Source organism: Octodon degus, unplaced genomic scaffold (assembly GCF_000260255.1).
Source record: "Octodon degus isolate 3935 unplaced genomic scaffold, OctDeg1.0 scaffold00036, whole genome shotgun sequence".
NCBI classification, from domain to species: Eukaryota; Metazoa; Chordata; class Mammalia; order Rodentia; family Octodontidae; genus Octodon; species Octodon degus.
In genome coordinates, this window is record NW_004524612.1 from 12,417,782 (window position 1) to 12,436,784 (window position 19,003).

Sequence of the window (19,003 nt, forward strand, 5' to 3'; positions counted from 1 at the left end):
ATGTGGTGCTGGGGGATTGAACCGTGGTCCCTATGCTTTGCTAAGCTTGTTCTAAGTAGGTGCTTTAGACCACTGAGCCATCTCACCAGCCCCTATGTTTTCATAAAACACGTTTTTTTGCAACCAGAAATGACTTCTTAAATATAGAAAATACAATCACAATAACAGCAAACATGTACTTAGTATGTGCTGGGGACCTTTCTGGGCTTTCTGTACTGATTCTCTCAACCCTTCTAGTACCTCTTGAAATGTATACAGCTGCTCCTCCTGCTTCACAGATGAGAAAACCGAGACACACACAGATGAGGCAATCCAGAACATAACAATCCGAAGTCAGAGTTGACGCTGGCTTCAGTCTGTGCTTCTGACCACTGGTCCCCGTTTACCAGATGCAAATGGTCTGCAGGTTCAGTGGCAAAGACTTGTAATCCCAGCCCCTGGGGAGGCCAAGTGGAAGGGTCTGGGGTGGCGTCAGTCTGGGCAGCTGAATGAGACCTGTCTCAAAGCAGAGAAGGTCTGTCTTAGGTAGAAAAGCTGGCTGCTGGCTCCAAGGTGGTAGGGCCATGATATGGATCATTTTTATCCAGCTTTCCTAGGCATGTCTTCTCAAATTCTGAAAATACACGTTAGATAAGTAACTGCTATTCTGCTTCACTTTGTTTTGTGGTACTAGGATTGAATCCGTGACCTTCACACTGAGCTACATCGTGGACACATATGTTTTTGTTCATTTTTTAATTTTGAGACTGGGTTTCAGTAAGTTGCCAAGTTGCCTAAGCAGGCTCAAACTTAGGATCTTCCTGCTTCAGCTTCTCAGAGTTGTAGGATTATAGACCTGCATTGCCACCCCCAGCTTCGACTGTGTGTTTTTACTGCAGAAAATAAATTTTATTATACACGCTGGTTTAGAAGTCCTAGAGAAAAGCAATAAGCAAAAAAGCTGGCATTAGTAGCTGCCCTTTTTCTCTCTGGTCAGGTACTTCAGTTGCACATTGCGTTTTAAGCAAGGCTGGCTTCTGCAGGCCTACCTGGAACCCCTGGTTCTTAGTTCTGCTCTGTCAGAGCAGCTTTGGGAGTAACTCTACTCACTGGGCTCTGTAGAAGAAGTGGTTTCAAAAGAAGTTTGAAAATCCTAAAAACAATGGGAGTAAAAAAAAGACGGATACCTAATACTCTTCCTCTCCATTCAGATACCTTGCACAGTTGTAAGTTTAAGGATGCTTTCGGCATATTGCATGCTGCAGAGCCCTGCATGTAATCAGTTAAAGCATCTTGAACATTCTTAGTCTTGCTGTTTGTATTTGTTAGCACTCTTGTGGCTTCTCTACTCTGTGTCCATGCAACCTACACTGGTGTCATCTGTGGAAGGATAGGGCCATCCCCTGGGGCTGCCCTCGGTGTACCACTCCTTTAGCAAGCACATAACCTGTCCCAACCATTGTGTAAGTGAGCATCTCCCTCCTACTGGGCACTGGTGGGAGGCTTCTGGTGCAACTCTGGCTCTGGTCCTCCTGTTAGCCCTGTAGGCAGGCAAAGAAACTGAGGCACGGGTCACACAGATGGAGGGCAGGCAGTGGGGTGGGAGTACCAGGCAGCTGTGCCTTAGAGCTCCTTGGTCAGGTCAGTGTGGTACAGCCCTCTCTCCAGAAAGGTGCATGTTCAGGGCTGAGCTGGATTTGATGGTACTTCTAACTGACTGTTGGAACCCCTCAGTCTGCCTGGCCCTCCCAGTCTGCTGGGAATTGAAAGGAATGAACCCACCAAACTGCCAGATTACATTTTCTCAAAACAAATTTATTATAAACAAGGAAATTTTAAAAACACATAATTCCATTTCTTTGTGGTGAAGTTGGTTTATTAGACACTGCATTGGTTCTTTTTTGGGAGGTGCTGGAAATTGAACTCAAGACCTTAAGCTTGCCAGGCAGGCGCTTATGCCACTGAGCTATCTCCCTAGCCCTGTTACAAGTTCTTAATAAAAGTCAAGCACCAGCATCCTTCAGCAAACATTTTAGGCCAATAAAAATTGTCAGGATCTGTGCATATTACTCGCGCCCGCCCCTTTTCCTGCAGCCCCACCCTCTGCATGCCGCAGAAGCTGTCTTGTGCCTGTGGCCCAGGTGCTGCAGCTTCACCCTCCAAACCATCACAGCTTGATGTGAACCCAAGGAGGTAGGAACTCTTAGGCCAGGAAGAAGACAAGTTCACAAGGTATGTCCAGGGAAGAAAGAGGAAGAAGGTATGAAGGGAAAGAATAAACTGGGATTGGAGTGGAGCTGCAGCCTTTTCCCAAGGACTTTTAGCATTGTCCCCAGACTTTGTGAACAACCAGTGCGTTAGTGTTATGCTCTGGGTTCATGCACACATTGAAGTGTAGTGATTGCTTTTCAATTTCCTCTGAGATGTCCTTGGGGATGTAGTTGTGAACCTGCTTACAGCAACTTCAGGGTGTTTCTAAGTCGTTCATTGAATTTGTTGAGCAGATACAGCTAAATAGCTGAGGTAGACTATGAACTGTATATTAAGTGTGCGTGAACTTAATACAGGCAAGTAGTCTGTCTAGTAATAAAGGTTATTTTTTGAAAGCAGCCTCAGTTTTAGTAAACCAGTGATTACATATAAACTGAGCATTAAGCAGAGAGAAAATTGGCTTAAGGATACACGTTCTAAAAAAATTTAGATTCCAGCTTCTAAATTGGGTGAGTGCATGAGCAGCTTCAGGAGCAGTTGTAGCTAGGGTTCTGCTTACTACTCCTTGTTTGTTTTCTGTAGCACACTTGCATTAGCTTTGAGGCGAGTCAGACGCTTATCTGAGGTCTCCATGCTGACATCTGTGTACATATGACAGATTTCAGTCCTGCGTAGTTAATTTATCTGACCCGTCCAACAGGTTCCTGGGTGGAGCTACCCATGAACAGCAGCAATGGCAACGAGAATGGCAATGGGAAGAATGGGGGCCTGGAGCACGTCCCTTCCTCATCCTCCATTCACAATGGAGACATGGAGAAGATCCTTCTGGACGCACAGCATGAATCAGGACAGAGTAGCTCGAGAGGCAGCTCTCACTGTGACAGGTAAGTGACACCCTGCTGGGGTATGGCTCCCAAGGCTAATTATCCTTTCCTTGAGTCTTCACCTAACGGAATACACCTCCTGGTGGATGGCAATGCCTGTGTTCAGATTACACCGCTAGCTGACAGGCACTGATGTGCCCACTCTTCTTCCTCAGATGAAGTCATTTTTCTTATTCAGATTATATTATTTTAGATGGCTTATCAGTTTAAAAGTCAGTAGTATAAATATTAATAGAATTCACCTTTCGTGGTCATCCTGTGTCATCGTCCCTGTTTCATGGGTCACACTGTGCCTGAGTCACAGTTTCCTCTTTGAACCTCAGAGTCCCCTCTGAGTGTGAGGCTCCCAGAGGCAGGGCTCTGGTTTCCTTCTCTTCTCCACCCATCAGCAGACACTCAGTCCGTGTCATTCCTAGGAGCTGCACATTCACTCAAATAGTGTCTTAGCCTGCATACTGCAGGTCTAGAGATAATTTATGTTGAAAGCCATTGCCTTTCCTCAGGAAGTGTCCCAAACCAGCGGGTCAGTCAGTGAAGGTCACCTGGGGGAGGAGCGGGGAATTGAAGAGGGGACAAAGGACAGAAGACGCGAGAAATGGAGACAAGACAGGATTCTGATCAAGTCTCGTTTATTTAGGGGAGGAGCTGGGTATTTATAGTGGAGGCATAGGGAAATGACGTGGGCGGGTAAAAGGCGCGAGTAACTAGGCAACCGGGCTATGACAGGAAGTCCCACCTCCTGGGCATAGCAGGAGACCTATGGGAAATAGGTGGGGTAAGAACTAGGAACCTAGCTCTTCAGAGGTAGGGGAGCAGGAACCCGGAAACCCACTTGCAATAGGATTGGAGGCCTGGAGTTATTGTGCCTCCCACAAAGAAGTTCCTTTGTTTTGTTTTTCCCAAGTGCTATGGATTAAATACAGGGCCTTTGCATTGAGCTATACCCCTATTTTTTTTTTTTTTTTTTTTTTTTTTTTCATTTTGAGACAGTGTTTCGCTAAGTTGCTGAGTTACCCAGGCTGGGCTTACGCTTGTGATCCTCCGGCTTCAGTCTCCCACAGTACTGGGGCTACAGGTATGCATCACCATGCCTGATCCCTCGGGATTTTTGTTTCAGATCTTCTTTTAGTATTTGACTAAAAGGCACTGATTCTACTGAATAAGATTTGCCTATGTGACAGAATTAAAGATGTTAGAGATATATGTATAGAATGAAATCAGGTCATTAAATTACTTTTCAGTCTAAGCTTTTTGTTTTCCAGAGGGACTAGGGGTTAAGTGACACTTAAAAATTCTTAGTGTGGTTGGGTGTGGTCACACAGAACTATCATCCCTAGTAACTGGGAGACTGAACTGGGAGGACTGAAAATTTGAGGCCACTCTGGGCAACTTTGCCAGACTGTCTGAAAGTTTAAAAAAAAAACCCAAAAGCTAGGAATGCACCTCACTGGTAGAGTGCTTCTAGGTCAGCCCGCAGTATTGGGAAAACTGCTTAATGCAGTGACAACACACTGTTAGGCTGTGATCTTTGAGTTGATCTGTTAACTGATACTGAACATGGAGAAAATGGACACGCACATAAAGATTAAGGGACCACTTAAAAACAGTTACTGTGTGTGGCAACAGAATCTTCTTAATGTTTTTATGGTTTGTGAAAAATGATGCATAGAGCATGTGTAGCCCTTTGAAGGGAATAGGAAAGAGATCACTTCCTGCCCAACCTTCGAGGTTAGGAAGACAGCAAGGGACTGGGCTGTGTGACACACTGACACCCTCGCTGTCCCCACGTCATCTCTGACCTGGCCTGTGCTGCTTAGACCTGGGGAACAGCTCTTGATGTAAGCAGAACCGAGCAGATGGCTCTTTTGAGCAGCTTGCCGTCGCCTCCAGTGGCAGCCGTGTTTGTCTGTCTTCCGAGTGAAGATTTAGGTCATGGAACTCCATGAAGGATATCTCCAGTCTTCTGTCCAAGTGCTCCCACTTCAGGCTATTCTGCTGCATGCTCGTGTGTACACTCATGAGCCTGTCGTTCACATGGTCCTCTCGCGTCATTTACAGCTGCTCTTATCTGTGTGATGGAACATGAGTCCACCTTCGCAGGGTTGAGTCTAACTTAGAGGTCTGAATTCATGGCAGGAGGCGTGGCTGACTCATTTCAAATACTTTCTTAACCCTTAGCTCACCTACTTCTAGAGGAGGCCTGGAACTATGCTCAGTAATAATGCTCCCCTAGGGCTTCTGACTGAACACACTTTATGGAGAAGTCCTCAGCATTCATGTCATTTGAATTGGCGTACTGTGTTACATTTAGAGTTGTTAAGAGGTGTTTCTTATAGGTGGAAGAATTTTAGGTGGTTGGTATTTTCATCTTAAAAATTATTCCAGGAAAAAAAAAGTATTCCAGAGATTGATTTTTGTCATTGCAGTGATAACTAGAGGATAATTGTTTGATGTTTTGCTTTGTGTTCCACATAATTGTGGAAGTTTCCAACCTTGACTATCCATTAGATTAATTCAGGGAGCTTTTAAAAATACCGAGGTGGAAGCCAGGTGTGGTTGTGGTTGCTGTAATGCCAGTGCCAGTGTAATGCCGGTGGGGGCAGGAGGATTGCAAGTTCAAGTCCCACCTGGATGATTTTCTATGGCCCTCTCTCAAAAGGGTGGTGGGGTTGGTTGGGTTTTAGCCCAGGACAACCAGAAGAAACCCTAGGAAGTGCCCACGTCATCCCGAAATCTTCTTGTTTAGCTGAAGGAGAGCAGAAATGCAGGAAGGTTTTCAGGCGCCAGGTGGAGCCATGGTGGAAGCCCAGTTGCTTTCCAGGTCAGCAGGAGGCATGGGTAGCACATCAGTGGGGCTTGTGTTTCTTGGAGGGGATCTGAGCAGAGGAGTAGAGTGTGCTCAAGGGGCCTTGACCTGGGCTGGGCAGCGCAGGCCCCTAAATTGACGTCAGCCCCTTAGGAATGAGCAGAGAAAGTAAGTGGAGGGTGAAGAGACTTCCTTTTGCTGCCAGGTCCTGTGGTGTCCAACAGTTCTAGGTGCATGTGCCCTGTCTGAAGAATTGTCCAGGACAGTTGATGAGTCAGCCAGTGCTTGCTAGAGAATCAAATTTAATGCAAGATACATAGATGCGTAAGAATTGAGATGATAGGGTTGCATCGGCTGCTTGCAGAGTCAGGTGTGAAAGGGCTTTAATGCACTGGAGACTCAGGATGTCCACTCAAAGGCCTGGAGCCCACTAGAGTGTCCTGTGTGCATCCACATTGGGAAGCCAGTGGGTTGGTGATGGATCCCAGGAGATGGGTTTCAGCATTGTTTTATTTTTTGGTCTCAGGACTTTGCATTTGCCTTGTAGGCACTCTGCCACTGAGCTGTATCCCTGGCCCTCTGCATTATTTTAGATACAGCTTTGATTTAGAATACAACGAAAGATCCACTGATTTGCAGTGTTTACACAAGGAATGGTTGACAAAGCAAGAAAAGAACTCAACACGTTAGTCTATCTTGTCAAACATAGTTTGTGATGATGCGTTTTTGTCTGGTTAAGTTTTGTGTGGGAAACCTTTGTTTCCCACTTTTTTTTGGTGTCAGTCATTGGACTCATGGGCTCTGGTTTACTAGGTGAATGCTGCCCCACTGAGCTACATCCCCATCCCTGTTTGAGTTTCTGAAGATCTGAGGGTATGTTTTGTACTATCATAAAAGCTTTTATATTCAGATATGGGTATATAACTCACTCTGAAATAGCTCAGGACATGTATTTATAAGATAAATAGAATAGTCGTTCTCATAAGTTTTGAATTTCCATTCCCTTGTATGACCTAAGAACTATTAGGTACTTCAAAGAGTTTTTGTGCCTGGGTTGTATATTTGGATATTTGCTATATTAGAAATTAAACTGGGACTAGGGCTGTAGCTCAAATAGAGCGTGCCTGAGAGCCTGGATAAGTTCCAGCCCCACCCTCCTCCAAAGGAAACAAACACAAAATTTCAATCAGGCCTGCTGGCTGTAATCCTCACAGCTCAGAAGGCTAAGATAGGAGGATCACAAGTTTGAGGCGAGCCTGAGCCACTCAGCAAGTCCTTATCTCAAAAAGGGCTTAGATATAGCTCAGTGGTAGAGTGCTTGCCTGGCATATGTGAGGCCCTCTGTTCATTCCCCAGCACCACACACCAAAAAACAATTTGGAGTATTTCAAAAGTAATAAGCTCATTATGTTATAAGTAACTTTTTCAGTGAAAAATAACTATTTCTCAAAACAAAAAATAAAATTAGGATTCTTTTTTTTGGCCAGCTCAGGCTGCCTTAAGGGTGAATCTGGTGAGGCATGTGGTGCTGGGGATCAAACCACAGCCCCTTACCCCTGACTGATGTTGCTCAAGAAGGCGCTGTAGACAACTGAGCTAACCTGCCAGCCCCTCAAAAATAAAATTAACAAGAAATAGTGTCAGTGGTTTTCATTTTGCCACTCTCTTTAGTAGAGAGTTAATAGAAAATAGCGGGGCTCTCATCTGCTTTTACGTTTAGTGTGTTGTGGTATCACATGCCATCTGGCCTTTGGAGCATTCCACTGCACACTCATGGGAGTAGGACAGTGAGTATTGAAGTAGATCCTATTAGCGTTACAACAGTAGCAAGACATTCTCTTCACACTTGGAGAATTGCTGGCCACCGGTGAGTGATTTTATGATGAAAGAATGTTGAGAGAAACTTTCATAAAGTTTTGTTACTTCTATTAGAAAAGAGTAAAACAAGACAATGTGAGCCTTGTATCTTTACACGATACTTTCTTTGCAGTTTTACTGTTGTGAAGGAATTCATCAGCACTGACTCTCGTGTATTTTGTGAGAGTGCTCTGTTTCATTTGGCTGCTTACTGTGACATATAGTTTGTGTACGTGACTTTTTGAATTTGCTGCTTTTTCAAAGCCATCATTTTATAGGTTAATTTTCTAATTCCCAGTAAAGGCAGTTCACTTGATTAGAAAGATTAAAACCAGTGGTGTGCTCTTTCCTGCCTAGCCCCTCGCCGCAAGAGGACGGGCAGATCATGTTCGACGTGGAGATGCACACCAGCAGGGACCACAGCTCTCAGGTGAGTGTGTGACTCACCAGAACGGGCAGGGGGATGAGGTCCTTTGGTGTGGTTAGCAGGACTCCACTGAAGACGATCTCATTGGGTCCACGGCAAGACTTCTGTGGAGGTCTGGCGGGTTGTTGAATCACTGGTCGATGTCTGTCATTTGATCATGTGCACTGAGCTATAACTGCTTTGAAACTGTTTTAATGGGCCAGGGAGATAACTCAGTAGAATAAGTGCCTGCCTGGCAAGTGTAGGGTCCTGAGTTCAATCCCCGGTACTGCCAAAAAAGGAAACTTTTAAGTTGGTTAATTTCAGATTGTTGGATTTATATATTTATTTTATTTGCAGCACCAGGGATCAAACTCAGTACCTTGCACTTGCCAGGCAAGCACTTATTCCACTGAGCTATCTCCCTGGCCACTGTTGGAATTTATTTAAAGGAGTATAGTTTTTGTGCACTTCTTTACATCTGTGGACTGTGGGCCATTTTACTCTCTTTAAAGAGTTGGAAAGTTCTTGTTGATAATGTATCACCCCAGTATTCCAAACTAGTTTTTTGAGTTTAGTGATAGAAAATCTGAAATGAATGTCTCATTTAAGACAACAGAGTAAACAAATGCAGGTAGGGTTGGAAGTAGGTGTGAAAATTTTGGCTGTGTCTGAAATCAAAGCAGTGACTTATGCTATAGATAAAAAAATTTATCTAAATTAGCCAAATCTCTGTGAATTAGCTAAGGAATATAAATATAGGTCATTAGGAGTTGACATGATTGGGAATACAGATGACAACAATTTTGAACTCTTTACAGTGGTTTGCATTGCAAAACTTAAAAAGATGATTTGTATGTAATTGTTTATTTACTTTTTTTTTTTTTATGTTTTGGTGGTACTGGGAATCAATCTCAGGACCTTATGCTTGCCAGGCAAGCACTTATCCCACTGAGCTGTCTCCCCAGCCCCTTGTATGTAATTGTTGCTGATGATTTCAGTTATGCATGGCCAGCCCTTAACTACTGATGTGTCACATCTCCTGAAAGTGTTGCTACCGTACAAGTTGTTGAGGGCAAGAACCATTGTGTTTTTTGTTTTTTTTTTTCTTTCCTGTGCTGAGATGCTTAAAAATATAGAATAAATGTTTATATAAGTTGATCAAAACCTTTTGGAGCAGGGTGTGGTGGTGCACAACTATAATCCTAGTACTTGGGAGACTGAGGCAAGAAGATCACAAGTTCAAAGCCAATCATTACTAATAAAACTTTGTCTCAAAAATACATCACACACAGTCTGCCCCACAACTGTATGCATCAGGAAAAGAAAATCTTGTATAAATGTTTTAATACTAAATTTGAGACATCACGACATTAATACAAGTAAGCACTTTTGGCCTCTACATTAACGGGCGGGGCGCAGTGTGGCGGCTGTTAGCTTCCAGACATTAGTAAGATGAACTGGTGAGGTGTATATACATTTTTTGTGACTCTGTATATGTAGAAAGAAGAAAAAAAAAATGGTGATGATCTCTGGGTCCAGTCTTGGGTCTCTGCACTAGAAATATTTCACCCTAGAAATAGCTGTCTTCCATTTCCTCTAGACTGTGGCTCTGTTTTTCCTCTTACCTGAAATCCTGGGATCCGCATTGATGACACCAGCATACTTTGTCATATAGGGAAGCTTGTAATGGCAAGGCTGCCATATGGAAGGACAGTGACTTACAGTGACTTACTTGGGTCAGTGACTGACGTGTGTGTGCATTTGGTCACAGGCAGTAAGCTCTAATTAGAATTATGTACAGTCCTCATGACAGCAAAACACCAAGCATCCAAGAGAGAACTTTTCTTTGCTGGAGTCTTTCCTTGAAAGACATCTTCAGTCTGTATTAGCTTGTGTAAGCCAGGATGGAAATCTCTTATCAGCATTTTTGGGAATGTGTCTGCGAAGTGTTCGCTCAGTGAGAAACCCCAGGAGAAAGTTCTAAAGTCAAGTCTGCGGGAAATATTGTAGCCCTACTTCCCAGCAGTAGGCCACATTGAGTAATGTCTCTGAAAATCCCTGTAGTAATCTAGTTTGGTGGGGTTTTTTTTTTGGCAGAACTGGGGATTGAACTCAGGCCTTTGCACTTGCCAGGCAAGCGCTTATGCTACTGAGCTGTCTCCCCAGCCCCATAATCTAGTTTCTTAAACTAAATATCTCCAGGCTTTCCTAACCTTTTGCCTTGTCCCCTTCACATGTGCTTTCCCCAACACAGCAAGACCTTGCCCTGGCTGGTAGAGGAGGTATAGGAACAAGCGTCCTGATCGGAGTACTTTACATTCCAGATTCTAGGGCTGCGGGCCTCTACACTAGAATGCCAGGCTCCTAGCATTTGCGACATTCCAACGAAAAATACAAGTATTTTGTCAGATTATGGTAGTACTGCCAGTGCATTTCTTGTGTGGAAACAAATGGAAGAACACTGGCTGTGGCCAAGCAGGAGCTGAGCCTCGGGGCCAGCCAGACTTGTCAGGGCAGACCCAGTGAGTGCAGGTAAGCGCAGATGCCTAGTAAGACACAGACAGGAAATAGCAGTACTTCTCTGAACTTTCGAAAAACCCTTTTCCCGCTTTTTTACCTGAAGAAATAATTTAAAATGTTATTTTATTTATTTATTTTTTGGCAGAACTGGGGATTGAACTCAGGCCCTTGTGCTTGCCAGGCAAGCGCTTACTCTACTGAGCCATCTCCCTGGCCCCTAATTTAAAATTTTAAAGAAGAAGTGAATTTTTTTCATAGCAATGAGAAAAACCTTTAGGGTTAAGAAATAGAAACAGTTGACAAAAGACTCATTGTACTTTATCTTCTGAGACATTTTCATATGTGTCTGTGAAAAACAGGACAATTTCAAGGTTTTCAGGTGGGAGCAAGGACAGGCAGTAGCATTTAGCCAGATAGGTGCTGTGTTAAATTTATTTTAAAAAAACGCTTCTCACTTGTTTGTTCTCAGTCCAGTGAGAGAGGTGATGTTATCCTCATGGACAAATGGGGAAAATGGGGCTGTGTTCTAACTTAGTTACCCAGGTGACAGGGGAATGTTAGGGCTGGGATTGAAGGTCTGTGGCCCAGACCCTTCTCCTGGAATAAGCTGCCAGGTAGACTTGCATTCTCAACCCAGGCACGTGAATGGGCCAGAGCCACAGCGGTCTGGTGCTTGTGGTGTGGGGGTCACGCAGACTAGAGCCGTGGTCTGGAAGAGTCTCCATTCGTAGTGAGAAACAGACTGGAACATCCTAGAGACAGAGTTGCATTGTGATTTGAGGCTGGGGGGGGGGGGCACTGAATGGTGATCCAGGCTGGACTTAGCCTCCTTCTCCTGTCCTGTAAAACTGGCTTCTACGTGCTTGGATCCCTGTGTGCCAAGAGAACCCCTGTGGCCAGCAGGGCAAAGCTGAGGTGGGGAGGTGCAGGGCTCCTGCACTGGAGTGGCCTGGGGTCTCCTCTGCAGAGACGCGGAGAGAAGGCTGCTGTTCTGGTCAAAGCAGGAAGCACGTGTAATCCGATTAACAGCTGGAAGGTGATCTAAAAGCTGAAAGTAGCAAATTTAGGATTAAGGAAATTTTAATTAAAAGAAGATTAAGTATAAGATTAAAAGGAAACAACTATGGTGGAGGAATGGAGCTCACCACTCCTATCTGAACATGAAAATAGACTTGGAGTTGTGGTGTTTGTTTTTTTTTTTTTTTAAAACAATCAAAAGATAACTTCACTCAGCTGAGAAAATCGTACCAGCTTTAAAAAAAATTGAGAGCATAAAGTCTTACTACATGTGCATCATGTTGGAAAGTATGAAATACTAACTTGTGGAAAAATGGAAGCTTGAGTCTGTGAGCTGCGAGGGGGGAAGTGGAGGCAAAGGAGGGAGCCGTCCAGGTGACCCGGGGGGTTGGCTGCGGTTCAGAGTGCGCAGTGTGTGAGGTGAGAGGAGTCACCATGGATTTAGGAGGATTCACCGGGGCTATGAAAGAGCAGCGTCCCTGATGCTGAGAGCTCTTGATGCTGTGGGAAACCTGGGTCCTGAAGGCTGCCCTGTGTCTTGCCATGGGGTTTGCCAAGTTCAGCACAACTAGATGAGCACAGGGCTGCCCACTGCTCTGCTTCTGGTGGGAGGCACTGCGTGTGTAGAGCGGGTCGCATGCGACCTCCGTGGACAGCAGTGTTGCTAAATCTTGCGAATGTGTGAGGCACCTGCCGGGAAGGGCAAGAGCTCAGACCAGAGAGCGGGTCTTGCTCAGAGCCAGATGGGACACTTCTCAGCTTTGACATACCTCAGGAGTGGGGCAAAGCCTCACGTTCCTTCAGCGCTCATGCTCAGGGCTGTATGAAATGTGAATGCAGTTAGTTTTAGGAATTTCTCATTCCCCTTGAGTTCTAGTAAACAAGGAAGTTTTGGAAATCTTAATTATTTTTGGCCTAAAGATTTAAATTTTTTATTAGTAATAAAATGTTAAATTCTCAATCACTTTGTAGAAAGTTATTCCAAAAAACTTTTGCCTGATGTAGTTTTGAAATCTTAGGAAATGTTTAGGTAATGATTCATCTAAAACATTTTTTTCTGTAATGTAAGAACCAGTGCTTACATGGGGGCATTACAAACAGTTTGTCTGGGTTTGAAAATTGGCCCTATTGTTTGCTAGTGTTTAGCTGAAGGCTGTGTGTCAGTTTCCTTAACTGTAAAACGGAGTTTTAACAGTTTGAGCTTTCGTAGGGTTGGCGGTCAAAGTTAATGTTTGCCTGAGCACTCACAGTACTATTATTTACTTCCTTATCACAGCTCCCAGTTATTTTTATTTTTACTATTCCTTATTGATATGTTTTATTTTTCTTAGTTATGAAACATTAAAATGTTGGGCCTACCAGATGGCTCAGCGGATCAAAGCGCCTCCTTAGGCAGGCAGAGGGACCAGGGTTAGATCCCCCACATGCCGTACTGGCCCCACCCTGAGGTGTGCTGAGACAGCGGCTGGGCATGGTGGCACATGCTTGTAATCCTGGTGCTTGAGAAGCTAAAAACAGGAGGATCACTACAATCTGTGTAGGGAGACCCTGTAGACCCTCTACTAAATACAAAACAATAATAATAATAATAATGTATACAAAAATAAGGTGACTAACGGGCTGGACCTCCACATGACCATTATCGGGACTCAACAAATACCAGAATGTTCTGTCCTTACCATCATAGCCCCATGCCACTTTTCAAGTCTGGTCAGGCATAACAGTGGTCCAGCTCACTTGAGTTCTTTTCAAGGTATAGTACTCAGCACTGTTAGATCATTTTGTCAGCCTTTTTCTTTCAACAAGTGGCCTGTTTGTTACATAGCAACTACTGGTATACAATCTTAGGACTTTATTTTCTCTCCACGTTTGCCTGTACAATAGAAGGAATCGGTTCTCCCCTCAAGTGTGAATTTCTCTTTACAGTCAGAAGAAGAAACTGTAGAAGGAGAGAAGGAAGAGGCTTCAAAGAAAAGTGCAGATTGGGTATCAGACTGGTCTAGCAGACCTGAAAACATTCCACCCAAGTAAGTGCTTCCTGTGTCATCCAGGGCTGCTGAACTCTAAAAACCTGGTGCCCAGGGCTAGGGATCCTTGGGGTCCCCAGCCAGTGTTTGTACCCTCTCCCACAGGGAGTTCCACTTCAGACACCCAAAGCGCTCCGTGTCTCTGAGCATGAGGAAAAGTGGAGCCATGAAGAAAGGTGGAATTTTCTCCGCAGAGTTTCTGAAGGTGTTTATCCCATCTCTCTTCCTCTCCCACGTTTTGGCCTTAGGGCTAGGGTAAGTACTGCTGCACTCCTACCGTGTTTTCCACGCACTTCGTTCATAGTTTCTTTCAGATGTAAGAAATATATGTGAAAGTGGTCTGCATTGCTTTATTTTTAATAGTGCTTTGCCTTGTTTGTTGCAAATAAGGTGAACTTTAGACAAATTAAGTTTGACACACAGCTGGTCTACTAATTGGCAGGGTTAAGGATAGATTATTTTTTCAGTATTAGGGAATGAATCCAGAGCCTTTGCATGAGCCACATATCCAGCCCTTTGGTAAACTTTGTTTTTCTGGTTTGAGACAGGGTCTCGCTAATCTGTGGAGGTGGCCAGGCTGGGCTGGAACTCAGTGCTGCCTCAGCCTCCCAGGGTGCTATGATAAGCACACCCCACACGCCCAGCTAGTTTCAGTGATAATAGGAATTTGTCTTGAAACTAAGATATTCGTAGTAATGCCCCAGTAATGATTTTTAAGTGATTCTCCAATGACTCACCTTTCTTTTTTGAGTTTTGTTGTATAGAATGTAGCAAATCTTGAATAAGTTAAAAAAAATTAATATTCAGCATGTAAATTTTGGGGCTAATGTTAAATGCCTTTTAAAAAATTGTTCAGGTTTTTGTTTAATATCAGGTTCATATTTACCTATAATATGTTAATTTTTCAGGCTCATCTTAAATTTATTGCTTTTTCCCTTGATTGGCATTACTGAGGGACTACACTTGTGAAAGATTCTAGAAATAGAGCAGCTGTTAATTTTCCTTAGCAGTATTGGTTGCACTCACCCGTATGCGCTTGTGGGCATTTTCTCTGTGTGGTCACAGAGAGGGCTCAGCCCTCGTCTCCACGCCTGGTCCCATGCATGCGCCCCTGCATGCCCTCCGTCCCTGCTGTGATCTGCTTCTGTGCCGTGGGCAGGTGGTGCAGGACTCGCTTTCGTGAAGGTTTGCTTTGCTGTGTTTTGTGCTAAGTGTAACTTGCTGTGGTTGAATGGAAAGCAGGTCTGTTGCTTTATCGCAGTGGGGATGGAGCTAGTTACCGCCATAGCTTCCCCTCACTGATGCTGTTGAAGGGCTCAAGCGCTTGCTTGACTAGAGCAGTCATACCAGGCCCCTGACCTCGAAGAGTTAGTAGCAGCTGTCCTAAAAGCACTGGCAGCTTCTTGGATTTTTCTTTCTTTCTTCCTGTACTGAGCACCCAAGTAATCTATATTTCTGAAATAATAGTGGAGCTTTCTTTGCTTTTTTTTTTTTTTTTTTTTTAATGTATTTGGTTGTTGCAGGGTCTTACTATGCAGCTCAGACTCATGGTGATCCTCTTGTTTTCATCCTCCCCGGTGCTGGGATTACAGGCATGCGCCACTACGCCCCAGACTCTGGCTGGTTTAGACCACCCTGGTGTGGGGCTGCCACAGCATGTGGTGCCAGGGACCGAACAACATCCCTGCACTTGCCTAAGCAGACACTTAGTCCACTGATCTATCTCACCCGCCCGTACAGTAGAGCTTTCTGATTGCCACGATCAGGATTGTCTCTAGGGGTGGCCCTCTACAGGAGGGGCCTGTTCTCTCTGGCTCGTGTCTTCTTGGCACTGTTCTTGCGCTGTCCAGAGGAAGGCCATGTGGCCACAGTGGCTAGGTCTTCAAAAGAAGGGGGCGGCTGGGGAGATAGCTCAGTAGAGTAAGTGCCTGCCTGGCAAGCGCAAGCCCAAATTCAATCCCTGGTACCACAAAAAAAAAAACAGGGAAAGGGAGTGAGGCATATGGCAGAGCACTTCTTCTTAGTGGGTATGAAGCCCTAGTTTGGTCCCCAGCACCATCCAAGCTTCGTCAGTGAAGCAGTAGTCATTTCAAGGTGTTTGGAGCGGTGCACACACACCGCTAGGGCTTTTTCCCTGGGTTTTTTTCATGGAGGACCAGCCTGGGGATGAGCTGCTGAGGAGAGATGAACTGCGACGCACTCTGCTTGCTTCCTTTCAGCATCTACATTGGAAAACGACTGAGCACGCCTTCTGCCAGCACCTACTGAGGAAGGGAGCACTGCTGGAGACACACGTGGCCTGTGAAGTGGTGTATTGTCATATAGTCTATCTGAACTTGAGACCATCGTAAGCATGACCCAACCTACCACCCCGTTTTTACAAAACCAATCCTGGTAACTCTCCGATCAGTATTTTATTCAAACTCTGACGAGGCATTTTACTAACCTTATTCCCTTTTTGGCCTGTAAGACATTTTAGAATTTCCTAACAGTTTACTGTTGTTTAGAAATTTGCAAGGGCTTCTTTTCCTCGACCGCCACCAGCAGATTATAATTTTGTCAGCAATGCTGTCATTTCTTGTCAGCACCATGAGAATTAGACCTGTGTCATCCGTGGCAGAAATTTACTCCAGCAGTGAAGCTACCTTCTCTCTCAAGACAAGATCAGGTTAGCAAAGCTTTGTTTTCCAGTACAAAGACAAGTTTCTCTGAGCTTGAATTTAGAGTTATTAACAAGAAAAAACAAAAAACAGAAGACAAGAAAAAATATCCTCGGCAATAAAAAATTATTTTAAACCAGCTTTGGAGCCACTTTTTTCCTAAGCCTCCTGCTAGCGCCTTTGAATTCATAGGAGGCGGGCTGTATAAGCGGTAGGTAGGACACAGAGGAAGAGCTAACCTACACAGCCGACTTTAGTAGTAGTGTGTTGTAGTGCTGTCTTTTCTATGGTACAGAATCTTTATTTCTGATAAGGAACGTCTCAGGCCTAGACATATATGAAATTGCTTTTCAGATTTTTGTGTGTGTTTGGTATTTCCATGTGTTAGCTGCATGTGAAATTTTCATGCCTCTTCTTTTTTTTTCCCCTTGATTTCTTTTATTCCTATAAGAAAAGATTTTGGAACAAGTCCAATTTCTGGTGTTAATCCAGGCTTCTTGTTTTAGGAAGCTTCAAATATACTCTGAAGCCTTTGAACTCTGAAGAAAGTCACTTCAGAGTTATTCCAAGCACTTGTGCAACTCTGAAAAACACCTCCGGGTGGTGGGAACAGGTGACTCAGAGTTCAGAACCGTTGCCGCTTGCGTCCCCGCGGCTCTGCTCAGGGCTCAGTGTGCAGTCTTCCCGCAGCAGCCCTGTGATGCCGCAGGCCCTGGGGCTTTCATGTAGCTGTCTTTCGGTTACGTCCCACTCCTGACGTTCCGGAACACTCAGCAGATTCCTTCAGTGACATACCTTTTTGTTTGTTTCTAAAATGTGAAGCTTTAGGACCAAATTGTTAGAAAGCATCAGAATCATGGATTATTTTGAGTAAGTTTCGGTGGATTTCAGAACATCCAGCATGACTCTGAAAGATACTACTATATGTTTTATATATAAATAATTACTGTTTATGATGTAGACCTTGCTATCGACTATTTAGAGAAGCACTGTTAATCTTAAAGCTAGTAATCTATAAAGTGCATCAGGTTAACTTGAATAAAACACTATTATAACAGCTGGGGTTGTCAGTTGGCAGAACCTAGCTCTTCTCTCTCATGTCAAGGTTTATGAAACTGCCGTGGTACAGTGGAAAATAACACAGATTAAATAAAAGAACATAGCTGGCTGTCTTTAAGAATGATGATATATCCAAAACAGTTTGCTCATTTTCTTTTATTTTTATTTCTAGAATTTGAGGTCTAAGTAATTGTAGATATCTTATTATACTTTGTTTCTGTCTTACTCCTAAATCTGGTAACACTTGATTTGTCTTCTGTTTATGTCAAGTGTTCACATTGGAATTTCTTTGGAAAGAAAGTAAACCCACTCACTGTCTTTTGAAAAGTCTGGATAAAATTGGGAAGGCTGGTAAAGCCAAGAGCACCGGAGAGCTATGCTGAGAAGCTATAATACACAATTTCTATTACAATTGCTATTCTGGGAGGAGAGAGTGAAATTATACTTTAAGTAAAAGCAACTTTTTATAGGCAGTACATTGTATTCTTCTAAATTCAGTAGCAGTTTTGATTAGTAGTGCCATTGACCTTTGGGTATTTCGTGATTTTTTTTTTCCAACATGGAAAACTAATTTACTTTTGCCCTACTTCTTAAAATATCTATAAAATTATAGAATGTTGGCTAAACGTAAATATATCACCACATTAGAATTTATTGTAAGGTGGGCTCATACAGTGTTTATTGATAGGCCTAACATATGCACCAGATGTTTACTCTGTGCCGAGACTTTTGTTACATGAAAGAGATTGGAAAGGCCATCAGACAGTGAACAGCTGAAAATCCAAGATTCATGTTTAAAAAGCTTTACACCTGTTTACAATTTGAGGATGAAAAGACAGGCTCTTTTCTGGTGTCTGATGAGAACTGGCTTAAGGTGTTCATATGTAAGACCCAGAGCAAAATGCCCTGCCTTGCTGGGTGACGACTACAACGTGTCACGCTGATCGAATACAGACATTGACTACAAAGGAAGATGGAAGATTCAGCCAGTGCGGTGAATTTCTAAATGAATCAGTTGTTAAAATTATTGGAATTAACTGAGCCAAAGTGATTATGCATTCTTCATCTATTCAGTTAGCATTTTGTATCATTATATACAGTTTACAATACATGTATACCTTGTAGCTATAAACATTTTGTGCCATTAAAGCTCTCACAAAACTTTCTGTATGGTATTATCATTTTTCTGTCCTGTATGTTGTCAGGGAGTTTAGGAGGAGGCAAGCCTTCTGTATTACATACAGCTTCCCTCACTTGAGCCCCTGAAGGGGAACTGAGGTGCCTGCACCCAGGGCCCATCATTATGCCGCTGTGCACAGGTGCTAAGCACCCCTCGTCAGGTGGCAACAAGGCGTCACCTATAGAGGAGAGGTTGCAGTGAAAGGCAGCAGGTGTCCAGCAAGTGTGGGCCCTGGAGCGGTAGACGTAGCCCAGTGTGCCCCCCAGTACTAAAATCACACACACACACACACACACACACACACACACCCCTACCTGTAGGTTCCACATCTGTGAATTCAATAAATGTAGTTTGGAAATGGCAAAAAAATTTTGCATCTGCCCAAAAGAGGCAT

General features: G+C 43.9%; 1 protein-coding gene across 1 annotated transcript in view; it reads left to right on the forward strand.

The window, feature by feature from the left end:
• The window catches only part of Bnip3l (BCL2 interacting protein 3 like), a 23,144-nt gene extending 4,549 nt beyond the window's left edge, over nt 1-18,595 (forward strand). The window contains exons 2-6 of the mRNA XM_004630679.2: nt 2,891-3,074; nt 8,095-8,167; nt 13,610-13,710; nt 13,816-13,965; nt 15,930-18,595. Coding sequence (XP_004630736.1) covers nt 2,891-3,074; nt 8,095-8,167; nt 13,610-13,710; nt 13,816-13,965; nt 15,930-15,978 — 557 coding nt within the window. The 3' untranslated portion in view covers nt 15,979-18,595. The remainder of the gene's footprint in view (nt 1-2,890; nt 3,075-8,094; nt 8,168-13,609; nt 13,711-13,815; nt 13,966-15,929) is intronic.
• Nucleotides 18,596-19,003: the final 408 nt, after the last annotated feature.